This window comes from Cornus florida, unplaced genomic scaffold (assembly GCF_030987335.1).
Source record: "Cornus florida cultivar Cherokee Brave unplaced genomic scaffold, ASM3098733v1 CherokeeBrave_3.0.0_Hap2_Chr02, whole genome shotgun sequence".
Taxonomy (NCBI): domain Eukaryota; kingdom Viridiplantae; phylum Streptophyta; class Magnoliopsida; order Cornales; family Cornaceae; genus Cornus; species Cornus florida.
In genome coordinates, this window is record NW_026775572.1 from 13,124,278 (window position 1) to 13,142,533 (window position 18,256).

An 18,256-nucleotide genomic window follows, 5' to 3' on the forward strand; every position below is an offset into this window, starting at 1 on the left:
CGTGTTCCTTCAGCCTATTTATTTTTCTACTTGCTGACCTCATTATTTATCATCCTTTTTGGCTCAGGCAATCCCTTGCAAAAATTGCCTATCATTTTTGCGTGAGTAAAAATACTTGGGCCTATTTCTCAGGCTATTAACCTAAATAATTGCTACCATCAAATACTTATATCGTTGTGAGTGAGGCTGCTATATACTACAAGAAAAAGAAATTTGATGAAAATTTTGTTGTCCTAGGCGGACAAAATTCAAAATGCTATTGAAAAAGTGAGTGGAAACCATCAATTACAAATCTCAAAATGAACAATGAATAATAAGCGTTCAAGGAATAAAACTTGAAACCTCACTCAGCACCATATTACATTCAAATCAAAATAACAAAGAATGAAATATCGACGAATGAAAAGCTTTGGCAGGACACTTATAACCCAAAACTAGTTTTAAAGATAAGGTTTAAGCGGCGAACAACATACCACTAATTGAGAATAAATCTGAATCAGAATTGGTTTGCCACTTGGTTGCAAGTGCGAATATTAGGTTTACAGCCATTTTAGGTCCTGGTTCAGCTTACTTTTTAGGGCTCAAGCTTTATTATTACAGCAGCTATACGTAATTTTTATATAAAATAAATTTACAATGTGATTTAGCAGATTGTTTTTTTTGGCAAGTAATGTGATATAGCATATTTTTTTATTGTACAGATACAAAAAAGAAAATTAAATTTTGAGAGAAACTAAAGCCATGTTATCTTTTCAACATGTTGTATGCTGGTAAATCTTTCACATTGAAAGTATCTTCAAGTGCAAGTTCACGCTCTAACTGTGTTCTTGTAGACTTCAAAACGTCCTGAGAAACAACATAAAATTTTGATTTAAAACCAACAAGATCAGTAACAAAGCTTCTTATAATTTCCAATTACTAATTTACGTAAAAAAATCAATAAGACAAACATGATCATTGGACATTTCTTACATTAAATTCCATATACGAAGCACGCTTCGCAAGCCATTGAGCATCCATCATTTGAAAGGCAACACAGAAAAGATTGTCGAATGCCATTTCATCTTCACTCAGTAATTTTAAGAATTGGATTCCAGCTAAAGAAGTTGGCTTCCCTGCAAGTATAATATTACCCCATTATTTCAGCTGGACAATGCCGTTAAAACCAAAACAACGATCTCTCTCTCTCTCTCTCTCTCTCTCTCTCTCTCTCTCTATATATATATATATATATATATATATATAATATACGAATATTCTGAATCTCTTTGATAATTTATCAGCTAAAAATACTTGCCATCATGGTTTAAACTATCAAATACAGGAGTCGCGAGTTAGCTGGCTATGAGGCATGTAAACTTCTGAAGAGGAGCTGTGCCTGTTGGACACATTGTGGATGTGTAAAATTAAAATAAAAAATAAATAAATTCTTAGTTTTGGACACATACAAAATACTTCTTAGACACTCGCCAAAATGTGACTCACAAACCTAATACATTGGATAAGACTTTATTTTAGGCTACGTTTGTTTCGACCTAATAATGTTTACCGGAAAATACTTCCCTATTTTCTAAGTTTTGATTGTATAAAATAAAGGGCAAATTTTTTCCAAGTAAAACGTTTTACACCTTTTTAATAAAAATGACTTCCCGATTTAAAGTTAGTAAATCATTTTACACCCAATTTTTCACTCATGCAACTATGTAAACCAATCGAATCTTAGGGCTATCACTCCTTTTTGCAAACTGAACTCTACAAAATCCTAGACGAACTTTGCAAACTTCACACTCTCCAAAAACCTAGACGCAAAAAGTAGATTTAGGGGTTAAGCCAAACACCCAACAACAGATCCAAGGTTTAAGCCAAACACCAGAAAGAATAATTAGATCATTGCAATGAAAAGATCAAGTTGTTTGAGCTTAGAAGTGGGAAGAGATATGGTCTGTTTTAGATCCAGTATTGGTGATTGTTTTGACAGAGAATCAATGGCATTTGAGAATAAATTGAAGAGCAAGAGAAAGGGTAAAATTGGGTTGGGGGGGGAGGGGGAACAGCAACTGATGATAAAACTAAAGAAGAGAGAGGGTAATGGTTAGAGAGAGAATGGATTAATCAGGGGCGTAACTTCTGAAATATACATATAGGAGGGGTTGATGCATGTAGTGACTAGCTAGGGGTGCAAGTTGGGCAGGGATTTCAGCCCGACCTGATCCGAACCCACCCGACATTTTCAGGCTCAGGTTGGTTATTTCAATGTTCCAGTTTGGGCTAGGGTTGGCTTTTCTCAATCCGAGGCCATTCTTCAGCAGCTGATGATAAAACTAAAGAAGAGAGGGTAATCGTTAGAGAGAGAGAATGAATTTATGAGGGGCGTAACTTATGAAATATACATATAGGAGAGGTTGATGCATGTAGTGAGTAGGGGTGCAAGTTGGCCAGGGAGTTCAGCCCGACCCGATCTGTAATACCCCTAATTTTAAAAGGATAGTCTCGGTATTTATTTATTTGTTTTAATTGTATTTTTAATTATTTAATTGATTATTTGACTAATTGCTTATGTGTTTAATTGAATTAGGTATTACTTAATTATTTGATTATGTGTCTATATATTATTTGAATTTGTCTATGTGTTAATTGTTTAATTAGATTATGTGCTTAAATGGTATTTGATTAATTGTAAATTAAAAGTTTTCTTTTCTTTTATTATTTTATTTTATTTTTCTTTTATGATTATGGTTAGTAGTAATGGGCCAACCAATTGGGTCCCATGGACTACTTGGATAGGAGGTTGAATGCGTATGGATTATTACTTATGGATAGTTGTGTATGTTTATATATAGATATATATTATATACATATATAAAAAAGAAAGTAATTTATTAATTACTTTTATGGTAACTTAGGTAGTAATATTTAATCTGATGTATATGTTTTACATTTAAATAATAAAAATATACATAGATTTGATACGTGTTATGTTTTAAGTTACTTTATAATATTATGGTAACTCAAGTATTATTGGATAATCCATTAATAAATAATGGGATGTGTATAATTTATTTATTTAATAAAGATATACATAAATTATATACATTACATATTTTACTTACCTTTTTAATATTTTAATATTTATTTTTTTTAAGTTGACTCGGATTGGGAAAAGAGTTAGGGTTATTTTATTTAGCCTATAAATATATAGCTATAGATTGTAAAAGGGGGTTAGAAATATTCACGTGATATATTCTAGAGAGAGAGAGAGTTAGAGAGGGAAGGAGGAAAAAAAACCCTGTAGAGAGAAGATCAAGGAAGAAGAAGTTTAACTTTCGATCCGAAAGTTTAAGGCAAGTTCTTCTTCTATCTCTTTCCCTTTGATTCGTGTTTTTGTACATGCCTAGGAAATTTCAGGATTTATTAAACACATAAAATTAAATAATTATGCATGTTTAATTGGATTAGAACATAGGTTTTATGAATTTGGTTCATATCTGTTCTTGTGTTATGAATTGATAAATGCATGATTTTGATTTGATTTCCGGTGTGAATTTTTACAGATTTAAATTATGTATTTTTCATATCTGTCGAATGATGGAACGTAGAAACATGCCTAGGATTCCTGAACATTAAATAGGAACTAGGTTTGGGTTTAAATAAATTTAAATAGACTCAATCAGAATGATACTTGCTATTTGAATGTTTTAAACATACGAATGGATTTAATCTTTTAAAATGTTTTAGCAATTGAGATTAAATGTGTAGGATGAATTGGATACGGAGAATACTTATTTGACGATATAATAAAATATCATCATGTATAAGATTCAGTTTGTGTAGGACATATGATATAGGAAGCTTAAATAAATAATAAGTCATTCCTATTTTGTGACAACTTGATATCATATTATCATAGTTATTTCTGGATTGTTTGATGTATTTCCTTAATCGTTACATCAATTGTTAGATTGTGTGGTTTAATGCACCGGTATGGGACAGTAGCATTCTAGGGACGGATTAACTTATCAGTTAAGTCCTACCTATTTTATATAAGGGAATGGATTAACTAAAATGTTAAGTCCTACTTATATTCAAGTCAGGTCAGCTGAACAAGTTGAATGACTTATGGAGGATTAATTTATACTGGATAAGATGGTTACTAAATTTTATATATATAAGTATGGTGCCATGATATGAGCTTGAGTCTCAGGATCAGTGGTTAGGGCGCGTATATCGCCAGGGATGTGTAGCTAGATATAGTGTAGTTGTGTACCCTGGTAGGTATAGGTACTCATGCCCACTATACGTGCGTTTTGCATGTTGCCTACTATTCAGGTTGAGACAACCCTATAGTCTAGTGAGGTTCCTTTAGTGTGTATATATATATATACGGACTACTAGTTACTGTTGGATTGACTAGGATGTATACGTGTATCGGATCTCTGCTTGGACTGTAGTAGAGTAGAACTTGTTTGTGGGCCTGACCCACCATTATTTTTTAGGTGTTCGTCAGGAATAGAGATTATTCGTGCTGAGCAGGGATCAGTCTACTTCATTCTTCCGATGCTACATAGGAGTTCCTTTATGATTCAGTTTCCTGATTTAGACAGTTATTGTTGTCATTTGTTTAGTTTGAATTTTCTAGGGGTCTACACAGTATGGATTCCCGAGTTGTATTTTGGAGGATCAGTTGTATCAGAAGAGTTTATTAATTAATGAAAATATATTCTGAGGTTTATTACTAGATTATCATTTTAGTTTCTTGTCAGCATTTTATTTATTCTTCTTTATTCTTTTGTACTCTATGTTCGTTTATTGCCGATTTGTTTTTGATATCCTCGGGTATTCGGACGTGAGCCTAGCCAACTCGCATTCGGAAATCCAGGGGTATCACACGATCCAAACCCCACCCGACATTTTCGGGCTCAGGTTGGTTATTTCAATGTTTCTGTTTGGGCTAGGATTGGCTTTTCTAACCTGAGCCCGATTTATATTTATATATTATAAATATTTATTATTTTATTATATTAAAATATTCAATTCAATCTTAGCTATCTATTTTGATCCAATGGCTGGTATCACCCCTATACACTACTCTTCAAAAAAACAAAAATCCTACTAGTGCCATTCCAAGAGAGAGGAGAAGCCCTAGCCGCCGCCGCCGCCGCAATCGTCTTCATCTCTTTGTCATCGTCGTTCTCGAAGCAACAAGCATTGACTGGTACCTCCTAGAAGAAGATGATGAATAGGAAGAAGAGGTGGCCGAGGCCAAAGTTGTTGGAGTCAAATCCAAATCTGAATTTCTTTTGATCTCACTTTCAAACCAAAATCCGTATTTCTTCTGACCTTTTTTTTTTTTTTTTTTGGTTTATTTATAGAGAGAAAAAGTGTGAATCCCAACTGGGTTTGTAAAACATTGCTCTACTTCTATTGATCTCCCAACTTCCACTGCTATCCTCTCTCTCTGACCATCTTTTTCTTTGTAGATGAAGTCTTAGACACTATTTTTCTGAAACTTTGTACCTGTAAATTGATGGAGTAACGATGTAGAGAGAGAGAGTGTGTGTGTTTGTGTGGTTGTTTGGCTTTGATTGTTTTGTGGGTGGGTGCTGAAAAAAATTTGCGGGCCAACCCAATTGTTGCAAGCAATTTGATAAGATGTCCAATCAGGCAAAACATCACACGTGAGAGAGAGAGGGGGGGGGGGGGGGGGGGGGGGTGGTTGGAGGGTTAACCTGGAAGACACGAGTAACCCGCCCGACCTGGATATTTTCAGGCACAGGCTGGCCCAAAGTGACCCGAGGTCTGTTCAGTTTGGGCCTGCCCAACTTGCACCCCTTGTAGTGGGTGATTGTAATGCGTCGGGCCTGGGGTGTGACCCCTGGAAGTTGGATTCAGAAGTAATCAGATATAACAATTTTTTGCAGAAAAATATTTTGAATGGTTTATGTTGAAACAAAAGAACTTGACTTGGGAAAAGAAGAATAACTGTAAGAAAAAACAAACTAGAGGTTTTTATAAAAATTCAACTATATATTCAAAACCAAAAAATGTAAGAATATTACATCAAAGGGATAGACACGAGTACAAAGCATAAAGGAATCATCAAATTGTTTCTACATATACGCATACACAAACTTATCCATACAGGTATATATTGTGTTTTTTGTTACGACTCTTCATGACCCAGGTGATTGTGGTTATGGTTTCCAAGTTACAAAATTTATGTAGTCATAATATAATAGATTTACTTGTCACGAAGTCAAGTTTGTCATATTTATCTTATTCCTGTGTCCAAGGTTTTTGAGATTTGACATGTCGATACATCCATGTCTTTTTCTAGCTATTTATAATGCTTTTGACAAGTGTGCAGTACCTTGGAAATAAATTCCATAATTCCAAAACAGATGGGAGCACTTTCAGTGTAAGTGGACATACACTTGTGCAGGAAGAATTCTATCTTCCAAGCTGGATGCAAGTAGAATAATTGCATCTTTTCAGGTTCATATATGGTAGGAGCCTTGCAGAGTCACAATGCAAAAGCAAATGATAGAAGCTTGTAAGGTTTAGTATCCAGTAGTTGCAATAAGCATTTGTCAGATTAGTAGTACAACCGGTTCTTATTTTTGTCAGAGAAATATTAGGAATTTTGTTCTCATGTTGCATTTCTCAGCAAATGGTCAGTATTAACTACAGATAATTATAAAAAAATAATAATAATAATAAATAAATAAATAAAACCTCAATCCAGATTTTCTATTACCTGATTGAAGATCCAACATTTGTACCAACATGAAAGAAATATTGATGCCAGCTACAGCAAAGGGATACTCCCATTCTGCTCTGTTTCCATCTCTTTTGTGAAGTAAGTTCTGGAATGCATCCTGTCAAATGAACAAAAAATTATGAAAAAACTTTCCATTTCTAATTCTATTATTCCATGTTGAATGATAAATAACACCCACAAATGATTTAATAAGAGTCCTAATATATTAGCATACTCTTCTATGATTTTAGTAGCCTAAATATACGCAAGCAAAGAATTACAAACTTGAAAACACACAGCACCGGGAAGCTAACAATATTTTGCAACGGGACTGTGCTAAAGAATGACATGCAGAAACAACTACAAAGAATGGCACGAAATCCCAAAAGAGAAGTGAATGTTTGACAGCTTCGCTACAGTGTCAAGTAATCAGGTACCATTATAGTACTACGAGTTGGCATGCAATCAAAAATAGAATATTCAAATTATAGCTGAATTGAAGACAATCCACCAAACGTCCAAAAGAGCATCTAATTTACCCAAAGCCCCTATTTACGGAATCTGAGTGAGAAATTATGGAGTTTAAACAAAGCAGTATGCCAACGATTTTATCAAAATTACCAAAAAAATCTACAGGCATCTAATTTACCCAAAGCCCCCCATTTACGGAATCTGAGTGTGAATAATTATGGATTTTAAACAAAGCAGTATGCCAGCGATTTTATTATAATTACCAAAAAATCTACATCATCTTATTTTCGAAGTCGCTAACAATACTTTCAGTAAAAATGTTGTGTTCATTAAGAGAAAGAAATTGAACATTAACAAAGTGAGCTCCCAACATATGGAATATAATAAACACCAGTGAATTTCACTTGATACTCGGGTATGGGTGTCGGATATGGGTGCGTATCTAGAGGTCGGATTTGTCAATCTATCACATCATAGGATACAGGGACATGGCTAAAAAGTGTCCAATATTTAGACACAAGTACTTGGACACTTATAAAAAATATATATTGTACAATTGTTTTGAAATGAATATAAAATAAGTCAGTTGTACCTTTTGAAGGGAAAAAAATAAAAAATCATGCAACTTATATTATCGTATTATTTGATTTCTATTCTTATTTAATAAAATGAGAATTAGTTGCAATATCATATTACTTGATTACTATTCTTATTTAATAAAATGAGAATTAGTTAGAATATCATATTATTTTATTACTATTCTTATTTAATAAAATGAGAATTAGTTGCAATATCATAGTATTTTACATACGTGGTATCTAAGACTAATTAATGGTTTACCGCTGTAAACCATTTACTCTTCTCGAGAGGCTAGAAGTTTACATATTGGAAACGTGGCATCATCTTGACCATTAAAAACAGGGCATTAAAAACATATCGGTCAGTAGTCAAGCAGCTCGGCGAGGCATCTCAACCTTTTGCTATTTCAAACTAGACCACCATTTGAGCTTCCTAACACCGTGAATGGCAGCCGTGTCTGGTAGAGAAGATGACTAGTCTGACCCATATCCTGTGTCTGTGTCGTGTCATGGACACACTTGCCGGCACTGGAGAGTCCAAGTAACATAGCTTAATACTGCCACAGTAAGACAAATTAATTTTAAAAGGAAAAATAAAAAAATAAAACCTCTATTCAAAGTAAGTTCATCGATGGCGTTGGCAAGTATCCATGAATCCCCCACAAACTCCCTCCCAGCCTCCACCCACCCCACTTCTTTATTATTATTATTTTTTTTTTTGGTGAGTAAATCCACTTCAACCTCTTTGGCTCTTGTAATTAGTTTATCCATATTTTTCTCCAACTTTGAAGTAAGAGCATAGGATTTCTCATTGCTACCACTAAAAAATATAACCAATTCTACTCCCCATTACTCATCAAGGACCCACAGTTAAAGCTCAATTTCTAAATGTTTCCTAATTACACCAGATATAAACTCAATTTAACACAATAGAGACTTTTTCCCAACTACTTGGGGTCGACTAGAACCCTATTTTTCATTCCACTCTATTCAAGGCCATAGTCTCAAACAAACTACAATTTACCATATTTTCCCATACTAACTCTATCCACGTTAACTTCGATCTCCTTTCCTAACATTATCCTCAATGTGGACCATGTCACCCTTCCTAACTAGCGCATTTAGTGGCCTTCTTTGTGTGTGTCCAAACCATCTAAATCATGATTAACATCATCTTTTATTTCTTCTTCATTGTGAATAATTGAATCTAAATAAATAAAAAATGGTTAAAAAAATATATGGACTTAATGCTGACTCTTGATATAAGTTTATAGTAATTAGAAAGTCACTTGTTCCACTAACAGTCATTCTAACTATAATCACTTCCATCATATATGTCCTTTATTGTATAAATATATCCCTCAGTGATTCCTTTATTTTTTAAAATCCTCCATATTAGATCTCTGATACCCTACCTTAGGCTTTTAGATTTATTCATTAGACTGCAACTGAAAAAGATTCAAGTTCCAAGTCAACAATACAAGTTATCAGGGGTGCAAAAAAAGATGTCCAAAAAAAATTCAGATACTGTATTGAATGCATATAGATACTTCCATGCAATATACAAAATTAGATTACAATAAAAATTAAAATGTTTAATTTGTTCCTTGACACCCCAAAAAAGCATAAGATGGCGCATTTTATTCAATTAACTCCAATTGAATTTGGCCATTTTAGCATTTGATTTAAGGTGTTGTTGTAAGAGGAAGTGGGAATAAGATAGCCTTTATGTAAAAAAGTGAGACAAATTGAAGGCATGTTGGGCTTGGGTTAAGGAACCTAGGTTAAAAGGTTGGGTTAAGTTGGGCTTGAAATGAAGGTCTTGTTATACCTTTTAGGTTGAGCCCTCAACCTTCGAGTTGCGACTCCAATTGCATGTGATCATGGGGCAGATAAAATGTAAATGTACATATATGGAAAAATATTACTTTAAAAAAAATGGCAGATGATGGAAAGATTCGCAGAGTTCGAGTCAAATAATCCATTGTGCAGAAACAAATCCTTAAAAGGATCATACAATCCAATTAAAAATGTGCTTCAATGTACAATTTGAAATGAGAATGGGATTCATGTTGTAATACCATATAGTTGGTCCAAGGCACTAATGATTCATCAATAAGTTCAAACTGAGATAATTAAATGCAGTCCATGCAAATGAAAGAAATGGAAACAAACCGGGTACATCTTGGCAAAGAAGATAAGATTCTCCAATGATATATAACCTCCACCCCTAAAAATAGTATTCACAAAATTAAAAATAATGTCAGTTTACAGGAGAAATCTCAGAACAAACCAGCTTCCAGTCCACATACCTAAAGTCAGTTGAAGGATCAGATCCTTGCCAACCCATCTCCTTCCAAAGCTCCGTTTTGAGAGATGGGAGTTCCCTGTCAGGATAAGCTAACTGCCATAATAGTCTAAGTGAATCCTGATAACCAAAAAAATTCACTCCTTACCACAATTTGACAAGGAAAAAAAGTTCTGGTTTCCTGCTAGTTAGTCTACTCATACTTCACATTGAGCATTAGTAGCACACCATATATAAGCTATAGCTTCTGTCCATCAAAAACAAGAGACTAGGATAAGCGTCTGTCATGCCTCTAGCATAAGTGCATACTGATTTATTATTGACCATATGTATCATTATTTGGTATGAAGAATTACAAGTTTTTAGCTGATTAAGGATTTTATCATAGAGAGCTCACGATAACCAGCATTAGTTACAAACTTAAAACACGTAAAGTATGTAATGTGTCTCAAGGATGACCTTGAAAATTGATAATTGAGTAGCTTGTTGTAAATCATGTATCATTATTTGGTATGAAAATCATGTAAAATGTCTTAAGGATTGTTGCATACTGATTTATTATTGACCATATGTATCATTATTTGGTATGAAGAATGACAAGTTTTTAGATGATTAAGGATTTTATCATAGAGAGCTCTTACGATAACCAGCATTAGTTACAAACTTAAAACGTGTGAAGTATGTAAAGTGTCACAAGGATGACCTTGAAAATTGATAATTGAGTAGCCTGTTGTAAATCATGTTATAGATGTTCTGATTGTAGACATTTGTCAATTGGGATATCAATAAAGAAATTTGAAATTTAAAATTTCTCTTCAATTATCATCAGTGCTATTGTCATAATTGTTGAACTTCACATTCTCATCACAATCCAAATGCTCGGGGTTAGGGGTATTCCCAAATCTGGTCCTGCACAGCAGACTCCTAGGGAGTAGGGAGTGAAGACTCAAGATGGACCTAATATTCGATATTTCATAAGGTGGACGCTCTAAGGCTCGAACCTATACTAGCATCACCAATACTCGAGTATTTTACTGCTGAGCCAGACAATAGACCTATTCTTCCCACAAGTGAACACGATACTTTTTAATTATTCGTTGCAAAGCTGTCTTTCCTTTTTTACTTTTACATGAATTGCCATTTAATTTGTGGTGTTAGCATGTGTTTATTGTAAGTTGTTACTGTAACATTGCATTTTTAATCCAACAAAAGTTGTTATTAGGTCATATATATATTTTTGGCCAGGAAAGTTAATAGAATTGAGAATAGTTTTAGAAGACAAATGTAGGTTGGCAAGATTATGGAAGTTGATTTTTTTATTTTTTATTTTAAAAATAGAAGTTGATTGTTTTGTGGACTTCTAGAACAAAGTTCAGTTGTTAAAACTTTACGAACTCATGAAAATGGGACAAAAGTAATATTGTCCTTATTTTATGCCACTGGGAATTTTTTGTGAACCTTACTTGAGAAACTAAGTTATTAGTGAAAGGGAAACTACTTCAGGCTGTATTTTGCAGGGCAAGGCTTGCTGGATGTTACTGATCTCTTTCAGTGTGTTTTGCTGTAATTTGCTAAATTGTGCTTGCTGGAAAAGTGATTAACAAACTTAATAAGATTTTAAAGGCACGATAAAAGGAATGGAGCAGAAGCACTATAATATCAACTTGTAAAAGTAAGGGAGATATACAAACTGTAGCAACCATGGAGGAATAAAATTGTTGATGAACACTACAGAACTATTGCAAAGGATAATAAGTCAAAGAATAAGAAAAGACCCAATAGTGTAAGATAGCCAACTTGAACTTATGCCACGTTGATCCATTAACTGATACTAAGACAACTAATGGATACTCAGATAAGGCATATGATAAGAGTACGAAGACATAACTTGGTGGGCCCTACAATGAAAAGGAATTGCTGTAGTACATAACTGAAAAACACGATAACTTTTCATTGATGTAGCAGTGTGGCACATAATGAAAATTACAATGATGTTTACCAACTGAAAATTTTCTGAACCTTCTTGATGGTTGAAAATTACCTGCTCTGGTGTTGTAGATTATAGTAATTTTCTTTCATTTTAAAAAAGTTACTGACAACTACTATTCTAAAGCAACTTTTGAACTTAAATAAGTGAAAGAAATACAACAAGGGGATGTTCATAAAGTAAAAAGAACACTTGTCGTAAGATAAATAAAAAGCATATAGGATATAAAGGAATACTTGATGCTCCACGCAAGAACCATCAAAGGGAACTTGCAACCTTTGCTGGAGGTTTCTGAGTCTTGCTTCCTGAAAGCATACCAATTCACAGCATTAAGACAATATAAAGTAAAACTAATATGAATAACAGAAAGAATATAATTAGGCACATGTTTTAGGAAGAGAAAGCAAATGAAGGAAGCAAAGAAAACATTTCCACACTAGATTATAAAGCTCAAAATGTGTAACTGATCCCTACTTGCCACGTGCCAACATACCTGTAAAGGACTAAGCAAAGGGGGAAGAAAATTCTTGGTTTGTCCATTTTGAGTGGCAAAAGGAAAGGGCAAAAGCCGTCCAATAAGTGATCCAGATCCAAGGACAATATTTGCTACAGGGACCAAAATAAAATTACCAATTAACACATCTGCAAGGATTTTATAAATCTCCGCCATCTATAATAATAGTTAAATAAATAAATAAAAAGGAAAACAAGATCTGACATGTCATACAGCATGATTTTTTATCTTTTGGTAGTCGTTTAATGAAAGAGATCAATGATGACAAAGAACTGGATCTTTGTCTAGCGTCTAATCTAATGCTCTAGACATGCAATATAGTCTCTCTGATCATTAGAAACTCAACCATGATATGGTGGGGTTAGTCTGCCAACCCTTTATCGACAAACAAAAGTTAAAAATGGACTCTTCCTTAATTCTCCCACATCCAACAATTATCAAAGAGAATAATATCTTGTATAACACTACACAAGTAGCTTTGGTGCTGAGAACTCAACAGCGTCAAACTACACGTTAATATCTTTTCATAAAATAACATAGATATTATTCTTCATTGTACCATATAAATGTGTGTTTGTGTCAGAATATATTATAGAAAATGATAAAGTTGTCAATCAGGTTACCAAAAAGATGCATGGTGGCAAACTGGATCATTGATCTACTAATAAAACTCTACAAATGAAATTGACTACCTATCCATTGTGCTATGAAGGAAAAAAAAAAAACCTATCCATTGTGCCCACTGTGCTATTACGTGAGAAAAAAGAAGTGTCCAATGGATGTGTTCCTTCCTTCTTTCATCATCCCAAAGAGCTGCACGCACCTGTAATAGAAAGATATTGATCCAGTAATAAAAGAACAATTTTTATCTACTAAACTTCCATGAGCATTCAGCAAAAAGCATGTATACCTACAGAAGAAAAGATAGAGAGGAACAAAAACGAACCTCTGAGAGACTATCATCATATTCTTTGTTCCCAAGTAAGGGCTCACTCAGAACATCCAGCCCCGACGTCTCAAACTGTTCATGCCTTTTCCCATCAACATCACCATGGTGGAGTCGTCTCCTCAAAGTACGGGATGTCATGAATGAAGATTGTTAGGTTAGCCTGTAAAGTTAACAAATCATCCATAAAGAGCATCAATGTCGGGGGCATTAGAGATTTTATTGACTACAGCGGTGAGAAAATATATATATGTGAATCAGCTTTGAGTATCTTTCAACTATATATATATTTTTTATTTTTGATACATATATAAATATCAGCACTAAGGATGTGAACCCATTGACAGCAAAAGAATTCAAGATAAAGACAAAAAGGCTCCTTATAAACTCATGCTTAGCTGAACTCAACTCAACAAAGCCATTTTCCCAACTATTTGAGCTTGGTTACTTCAATCCTGTTTTGCCATTCCACTCTATCTAACGCCATAATCTCAATCAAACTGAATGTTATTACATTCTCCTTAGTATCTCAAGCCATTATAATTTTGGCACTTGCCCCCTCCCCCAAGGCATTACCCTCAAAGGGGACCACATCATTCTGCCTTATTAAAGCAATTATTGGTCTTCACTAACATGGCCAAACTATATTAATTGATTTTCTCTCATTTTCTAATTCAACCACCTCACTAAAATATTTATTCCTAATTTTATCATTTATTGTCTTGCCATAAGTTCATCTTAACACTCACATCTGGCCACATTCATGTCATGACTATATTGTTTCTTAACAGTTACAGTATTGTTTTATCATTTGTAATACCATACAATATTATTGCTCCAGTAACCAATTTTTGGTGCCCGTATTTAACTTTATGAAGAAAAAAAAATCACTTTTCCCTCCAATTTTGAAATTTGAGATCACCTCCAAATTAGGTAACCAGACAAAGAAAAAGACCTTAGAGTGCGTCTTCACAATCCAAACACACCTCCAATGGAATCTGCAATAACCTACCCTTTCCCCGCAGCACCATAAAGTTTGAACCAACTCCAAATTTCCCCTTCCTATCCACCTTCACCTCCCCTAGCCTCCATCCCAAAAAGAAATTCAAGAATCCATTCACCCCCTCTAACTCCCAATTCTCCACTCCCCTAGCAAAGTGTGGTTCCCAAAGCCAGAAAACTTAACATAATCAAGTATTATTGCCTCCATATTTTGGGCAATGCCAAAAAGAAATGGAATAAATTAGTAGTCGGAAACTATAAAATAAAAAAATTTACTCATCATAACTTCTAAACTAATATTATAAGTTAGTGGGCATACATATTAAATAGGGTAAAGTGCAATAAACCCCCTTCAACTATACCCCAAATGCAACTAACCCCCCTCAACTATGAAATTGCCTAAGTTTTAGGACAGAGAACCTTTTTCAGATCATCTCCCACTACCGGAAATTGGTAAAGTCTATTTTACCCCTTTCACAAAAGGGTGCCGCATCACAATGTTGAAAAGACTAGAGGACACGTGCCAACAGCCTATTGGCTGAATAGGCTGCCGACTTTAGTTTTTCTTTTTCTTTTTCTTCAACTGGGTATCTTCTCACTCTCCCCTCTCTCTCTCTAACCTCTCTTGCTGTCCAAGCCGCCAACGATGTACAATGGTGAGATCAGGTAGTGTAGGGACAACATGACGACAGTGAAGCAAGACCAACAAACAAACGACCAAGCCCCGACCAACAACCAACAACCAAAAAATCAAACGGCGATGCCCCGACTAGTCACTCGGTGAATGTGGTATACCGACAAGCACAACCATCCACCAACAGAATTGAAACAGTGACAGCGAAGCTTGCACACAGCCATCGCAAATGATTTGGTGTTAGGATTTCTTTCTCTGTGTTCTGCCAACGTGAAGCTGACAATTGGGTACAAAACCAGTTTAATCACCGCGCGCGCACACGCACACGCACACCAAGAGAACGCTACCTCTCTGCGCTCTTGTTCTCCAGCAGCCGACGATATCGCCGACTAATCAAACCTCTGGCTGGTGATAAAGGGGGAAAAGTAGTGAATTGCAGATGTGCGTGTGTGCAAGCGTGTGAGAAAGAGAGAGATTTGACTGTTGAGATGGTGTTACGTTGTTGCAGGTGGTGGTCATGGAGATTTGTATGTGTTCTTGCTTGATTGGGTTGAATTGCATGCACTAAAAATTGCAGGTGATAGTCATCAAAATTTTGTCCCAATTCGTGATTTTGGGTCTCAAGGTGTAAGTGGTGTTAGGGTTTCTCTTTGATTCGGCGTGGTGGTGGAGAGGAAATCGACGTCCTCATCAGATTGATGAGTGAAGATGGAGAATGAGTGATTTTACCATTGTTACAGATGATAGGGCTTGTTTGGTGGGTATTGGGTCCAACCATCAGCCAAGGGCATTATGGTCTTTTAAATTTCATAAGGGCTGTATGGTCCTTTACATAAATATTTCCTCTCACATGCAAGGCATGCGTTTAAAAATGATCAGCCGGTCGCCGGAATGGGTGTTGCAACCAAACACCTAAGTTTAAGGGGGTTTTTTGCTAATTGGGGTATAGTTGAAGGGGGTTGATTATACTTTACCCTGTTAAATATGCATTAGCAATGTTATAACATATATTCCCAAGTTTAGCACATTATGCAAATTGTTACTCTCCATTCATATCAACATATTAAAACACACCATCCACAGGTATAAAGCGCTATCATATAAGTTACCATATCAAAATATTTGTTAAATTATTTGAGTACAGAGAGTAATTAATTCAAAATCAGATCAATCCATAAGTAGTTACTATATCAATCTACTATATCAATCTACTAAAACTATTGATTTCTTATATATCTTTTTTTCACATTTTACCCTGAATATGACAAAGAGAAGCCATAACAATCAACTCATTTTCTTTTCCAATGAGGCTTTGAATATAGGTGTCGTCAAAAATGAAAAAATTAGGGAGCCAGATACGTGAAACTGTCTAAATTCAATATATAATATAAACAACATTCAAAATGAGTACATCTATTGACTAAATTTCATTAAGGGTGGGTCTTGGCACAATGGTAAGGTTGCCTCTGTATGGGCAGAGAGGTAAGACGAGATCGAATCAAAGAAACAGCCTCTCTATATGCAGATTCAAGACTGATTACATCTAACCGTTACCAGGCATCTGGTGAACTGGACTAACCCTTTTTTTACAGCTGTTAGCACCAAAAAATAAAGAAAAAAAAAATATACAAGCTACCATGTAAGAGAATCTAAATTACAGCACCGAAACCAAAATAATTCAAAACCATATGAACAAAAACATTTTGAGTTACAGGTGATCATTCAGGGCTGCTGACACACATTTTATCTTATATTCTTGAATATAACACCAAAATTAAGGAACGATGAACTCTATGATCTATATTCTATGTAAAAGAAAAAAAGATAATACATATACATATATGTGTGTGTGTGTGTATGAAGAGAGAGAAAGAGGATTCCGATCCTACCAGTATGAGGAAGAAAGAAGATGACCAGATCAAAGAGAAGATGAAAGAGTTTCTTTTGATATACGATTTCAGAGAGATAGAATAGGAAGATGACAGGAAATTTCAGGAGCGATAAACCCTACCTGCACGGCATTCTTCAATCTCTTTCCGTATGGCACCGACTACCGACACTCGCCAATCAAACGGTCCAAGCCTGTCCAGACCTAGGACAGGACTCCGTTCAAACCCAGCCCCAACCAACCTTTATATATATGGGTAGTTTTCCCAATATATTGTTTTATAATATATATTTCAAAAATAAAAATTATATATATTATTTGAATATGGGTGACAATAATATTAATCTGATTTTTTCACATTTTACTGGCTTGATGCCCCAGCATACCTATATAAAAGAAGGGACATTACACAATTTTGGTCCAGGCAAATATATATATATGGGTTATCATTTTTTTTTTTTTTTTAAAAAAAAAAAATTGAAAATGAAAAGTTATGAATTAAATATTGAATTTGCATTTTGCAATGTATTTTTAAAAATGTTTTGTGATGAAAATAGATATATTTTAAAGATTTCTTATAAAAATGTTTTTTATAATGTTTGATAAAATTGAAAATTAAACACGCAATTTTTTAAAGTTTAATTATAAGTGCTAACTATATTTTGAATATATATATATATGAATTTTAATTTTTAACAATATGCAAAGCCTCTTTCACTTAGAATTGTATACCATTTTAATTAAATTTTATATTATGTTACTACATCAAATACACTTAATTCAGTAAGTGTAAATTGACTTATTAAACATCATCTTAAAATATATATCTATTTTTAAAACTAGCATTAATTAGGAATTAGAAACTTTAAAATATACAAATTGAATCTTTTTTTTAATTATATAAATAACCTTATGTTAGAACATAGAAGTTGGTTTTTTCAAAAATTTAGTGGATTGGCCTATATATGAAGCATGACAACGAGGGAACAAAATTCTCTCGTGTGTGATCTTATTCCGTCCCGTTACAAAAAATATTGACGGGACGGAAACAAATAAAGGGACGAATGGCAGATTATTGTTTCTACGTCGCCTTCATGCATGATTTCTGTCTGGACTCTCTCTTTCAGTTTTAGCTGGCTTTGGCATTCTGTTCCTTTCGTGCTCTAATATA

The 18,256-nt window shown here is 34.3% G+C and overlaps 1 protein-coding gene across 3 annotated transcripts; it reads right to left on the reverse strand.

The window, feature by feature from the left end:
• Positions 1-452: 452 nt before the first annotated feature.
• On the reverse strand, positions 453-17,334 carry LOC132293703 (uncharacterized). 3 transcript variants are annotated; one of them, XM_059791285.1, is made up of 10 exons: positions 17,209-17,334; positions 13,562-13,724; positions 13,342-13,438; positions 12,595-12,707; positions 12,338-12,406; positions 10,119-10,234; positions 9,982-10,036; positions 6,755-6,875; positions 973-1,115; positions 453-846 (listed from the first exon to the last, which is right to left on the reverse strand). In XM_059791285.1, exons 2-10 carry the CDS (start codon positions 13,700-13,702, stop codon positions 745-747), a joined length of 957 nt encoding a protein of 318 aa, XP_059647268.1. In that variant the 5' UTR covers positions 13,703-13,724; positions 17,209-17,334; the 3' UTR covers positions 453-744. The 3 variants fall into 3 exon arrangements, with proteins under 3 accessions (XP_059647268.1, XP_059647270.1, XP_059647269.1); XM_059791287.1 differs by having other exon boundaries at positions 13,562-13,682; positions 17,209-17,320; XM_059791286.1 differs by having other exon boundaries at positions 17,087-17,211.
• Positions 17,335-18,256: the final 922 nt, after the last annotated feature.

Coding starts and splice junctions, on each gene's coding strand:
- LOC132293703 (XM_059791285.1), bottom strand. CDS start 13,702: ATGACATCCCGTACTTTGAGGAGACGACTCCACCATGGTGATGTTGAT. Junction 10,037..10,118: donor GATCCTTCAACTGACTTTAG/GTATGTGGACTG, acceptor TACTATTTTTAG/GGGTGGAGGTTATATATCAT. Junction 1,116..6,754: donor AATGTTGGATCTTCAATCAG/GTAATAGAAAAT, acceptor TTATACTTGCAG/GGAAGCCAACTTCTTTAGCT.